The 3,835-nt window shown below is 35.1% G+C and overlaps 1 protein-coding gene across 1 annotated transcript; it reads left to right on the forward strand.

The window, feature by feature from the left end:
- The first annotated feature begins 187 nt into the window (after positions 1 to 187).
- Positions 188 to 3,063, forward strand: LOC121233945 (palmitoyl-acyl carrier protein thioesterase, chloroplastic-like). Its single transcript, XM_041129719.1, has 6 exons — positions 188 to 825; positions 1,089 to 1,222; positions 1,742 to 1,855; positions 1,938 to 2,115; positions 2,262 to 2,330; positions 2,602 to 3,063. Exons 1-6 carry the CDS (start codon positions 400 to 402, stop codon positions 2,848 to 2,850), a joined length of 1,170 nt encoding a protein of 389 aa, XP_040985653.1. The 5' UTR covers positions 188 to 399; the 3' UTR covers positions 2,851 to 3,063.
- The last annotated feature ends 772 nt before the right edge of the window (positions 3,064 to 3,835 follow it).

The following is a 3,835-nucleotide window of genomic DNA, read 5'->3' on the forward strand; positions in this document are numbered from 1 at the left end:
GCAAAAAAGGACAAATCAGGTCTCTTTAACATTTCGTATGGACTAAAGCTAGAAAACCACCTCTAGCTCCCTTATTTCTCCCCCACCCATTGAAGTAGTTGAGCTGCAAATCTCTTCAGCTTCCTCAATAGATCTTCTTCGCATACTCGTTTTAAGAGATCCAATTTTCACCTTAATTTCTTCAATTCCTTGTCTTAGACTAGCCTAATTCTTCTTACCCTTCGTTTATAATTAGTTGGACCAACCAATATTGTTTCGAAATTTCTCCATCTTCAACAAGGTTAGCTGCATGAGGTAGATGCTCGCTAGCCACACCGCCTTATATTTCTGAACTTAGATCTTGCTCGGGGCGACTATTTCACTCGCGTTTAATCCGATCAATATGTTCAATTGCCATTAATGGCATCATTAATGGCTGCGAAGGGTAATACTAGGTTATGCCTTGGAGGTGGTTTTTGCAAGGCAGATACGAAGAATGTGGCCACGAGGAAGATTGGCTGCTATCCTTTGATGTATAACGCGATCAAGCTAAAGCAACGAAGTTTATCGGTAATAGCAAGTGCCCGTAGTTCTCGAGGCATAGATAGTACCATCAATGGAAGCATGGTGCATGGGATTAACCTCGGAGAGGTCGCTCCAGTTATGGGAAACAAGAATAGGGAGTCAACAAAAGAAATTAGCGGTGTTGATGCGCCTCTTCATGCCGTTTTGCTTGGAAGGTTTGTGGAGGACCAGTTTGTTTATAGACAGACATTCATTATCAGGTCTTATGAGATTGGACCAGACAAAACTGCCACTATGGAGACACTGATGAATCTCCTTCAGGTTGGTTTGTGGTTCTTTGCTATATATGTATATATATATATATATATATATATATATATATATATATATATAGTTCAATCTTAACCGGCCTGCTATCTCGTAAATACGTAAATTGAACTAGGAATTGTCGTACTTGTTGTGAACATATATTTCTGCAAGTGATGTTTCGTTGTTTTGAAAGTTATTCATTAATTAAGTTCATATATATTATATGAAAGAGAAACATAGTATTTGCAATTGAACAGTATCTGCAAATGTTGCAGGAGACAGCACTGAATCATGTGACAAGCTCTGGCCTGGCTGGGAATGGCTTTGGTGCTACCCGTGAGATGAGCCTCCGTAAACTCATTTGGGTTGTCACACGCATCCACATTCAAGTACAGAGATACAGCTCCTGGTATGTTGTCCTCCTACGAACTAGTCCACCTCATCAACAATCTGCAGACGCTGTACTGGAAATATCAAAAATGATCTTATCACCTTGAAGCTGTAATTATTTAACGAATGATAAGGACTTGGATAGTAGTACGTTGCACTTCGTACTTTCTTATCATGATGTTCATATTCTCCAGTAACCCTACGTTTCTTCATAGGACCTAGCTAGATGGTATCAAACCATTGTAGAAGGAAAACTAGCATCGATAATTTTTGCTTAATTAACCATCAACAACTCTGCTGGAAGGAAGTGGGAAAGGATATATATTGCAATTGGAAGTCCAATATGAAGGAGTGAACTCTATAATATTTATTGCTGCTTATGTAGATTTTTTGAAAATATTAAATCTTCGTGAGTAAGTATTGAGTTACGATCGTATTATCCCACAATAATGAACCAAGTCAAAAGAAATATATACCATATATATGCGCAGTTCACAGGCAAGATCAGATTCTTAGTACTTTCTTTTCTTTTTAACAGGGGAGATGTTGTGGAGATTGACACTTGGGTGGATGCAACGGGGAAAAATGGAATGCGCAGGGACTGGATAATCCGAGATTACAAAACCCAAGAGATCATAACTAGAGCAACAAGGTGCGGTACTATACTTAGCCACCAAATATTGTTTGCTATTCCAAGTTGTTTTATCTCCTTAATTTTTCTGATCTCCATGCAGCACTTGGGTTATCATGAACCAAGAAACAAGAAGATTGTCAAAAATACCGGAACAAGTGAGAGAAGAGGTGGTGCCTTTCTACCTCAACAGAGTTGCAGTTGCCTCAGATAAAAATGATAGTGAAAAAATCGACAAGCTTACTGACAAAACTGCAGAGAGAATTCGATCAGGCTTAGCTGTAAGTTTAATCCTTCACCTTCTCATGTGCTTGAAATTCTAATATATAATAACTCAACTTTATACTCTGAAATTACTTCCTCATTATATTATTTGCTCCACAAACTTGGAATGAGTCTCATTTCCTCCTTCTCAACTGAAATCCAGCCAAGATGGAGCGACATGGATGCCAATCAACACGTAAACAACGTGAAATATATTGGATGGATTCTGGAGGTACTTCTCCAATCCCATGAACACAACAATATTTATGAGTTAGTCTACGTACATGCAATTAGGTTTAAAAAAATTTTAAAATTATAATAATATCCTTTTAAAAAATTTTTTATTTTTTTATTTTTTTACTTTTCTCTCATTCATCAATAACAGTCCACACTCAGGACCACAAATAGAATTTAAAAGATATTATTATTTTGACAGACATGAAGTCAATATAAATTGAACAAAAGATAGAAGAAGTAGTTACAATTTGCTTTGTTGCCTGCAGAGTGTGCCAATAAATGTCTTAGGAAATTATGATCTCACGAGCATGACTCTGGAGTATCGCCGAGAATGCCAGCAATCAAATCTGCTAGAGTCATTGACTAGTTCAACAGCAAGTGGGACTGAAGATTCAAATAATTACATGCATCGAAGACCAGACTTAGAATTCACACACCTGCTTCGCATGCTTGCAGATAAAGCAGAGATAGTCCGGGCAAGAACACAATGGCATTCTAAACAAAAACTAAACTGATCATCATGTGATCTCAAACATGTGCAGCAGCTAGAGCTAGCTAGCTGTGCACCAACTTTCATGTTTATTGCTTTGTCTTTTTTGTCATTTCATTTTCTTGTTTCGATTTGTTATCCAATATTAATTTGTTGTTGTTTCACATTGGTGAGTTTGAATCAAATAAAAATTCCCATCGTGCTATATATATATATATATATGCACATTAGTGCAGTACTCATCATCAGAAGTACTCATCATCTTCTGGGCATGAAGAATCTTTTACTTGCCATTTCAAAACATTATACTGAAAAAGACAAGCCAACTCAACAATATTAACGAAGTTCAAAGGAGATTTCTAGTAACAAATCATGATATATGCCCCAATTGGATGGTCAAAATCAAGCCAAGAAGCAAATGGCTGGTTTTCTCCATTTTATTCATTGCAGATGGACTGGGCCTAAAGATATATATTATATGCCTAATGTAGGCCTCAATCCTCCCCCGGGACTGATCCCTGTACATAGCCTAAATTAACCTCTTCCTGCATATTAAACAAGAAATAACCTTACCATTCTTCTGCACTCCTTCTATTACTCTTTTTAATTTTTTAATTTTTTAAACATTTTTATTTTACTTAATATTTAAGAAAGTGACTATTAGTGAAATTACATATTTTAAAAAAAAAATTCTTAATGATTAAAGATATTAAAAAAATACTTTAAAAGAAAAAAGACAAATACACTAAAAGTAGTAAAGTGGTGATAAAAGGATTGTAAGTCTATCGTGAAATTAAATTTATTGCATTTTCTAGAAAGCCAAATTAACCGCCTAAGAACGTAAAAGAATTCAAAATCATAAACTCATCGAAATTATGTTTCTACTTTTAACAAGGATTAAATACTCTATATGCCATTTCAATTGTATTTTTATTTTAATTTTTTTAAAATATTTTTTAAATATCTTAAATATTTTTAAAAATATCAATATATTAATAATCATTTCTTTA

This window comes from Juglans microcarpa x Juglans regia, chromosome 6D, assembly GCF_004785595.1.
Source record: "Juglans microcarpa x Juglans regia isolate MS1-56 chromosome 6D, Jm3101_v1.0, whole genome shotgun sequence".
Classification (NCBI taxonomy): Eukaryota; Viridiplantae; Streptophyta; class Magnoliopsida; order Fagales; family Juglandaceae; genus Juglans; species Juglans microcarpa x Juglans regia.

What these genes read in the sequence shown, in the direction of transcription:
- LOC121233945 (XM_041129719.1), top strand. Translation starts at nt 400, where the DNA reads ATGGCATCATTAATGGCTGCGAAGGGTAATACTAGGTTATGCCTTGGA. An exon ending in GTACAGAGATACAGCTCCTG is followed by an intron (nt 1,223 to 1,741) that starts GTATGTTGTCCT and finishes TCTTTTTAACAG; the next exon opens with GGGAGATGTTGTGGAGATTG. An exon ending in ATCATAACTAGAGCAACAAG is followed by an intron (nt 1,856 to 1,937) that starts GTGCGGTACTAT and finishes ATCTCCATGCAG; the next exon opens with CACTTGGGTTATCATGAACC.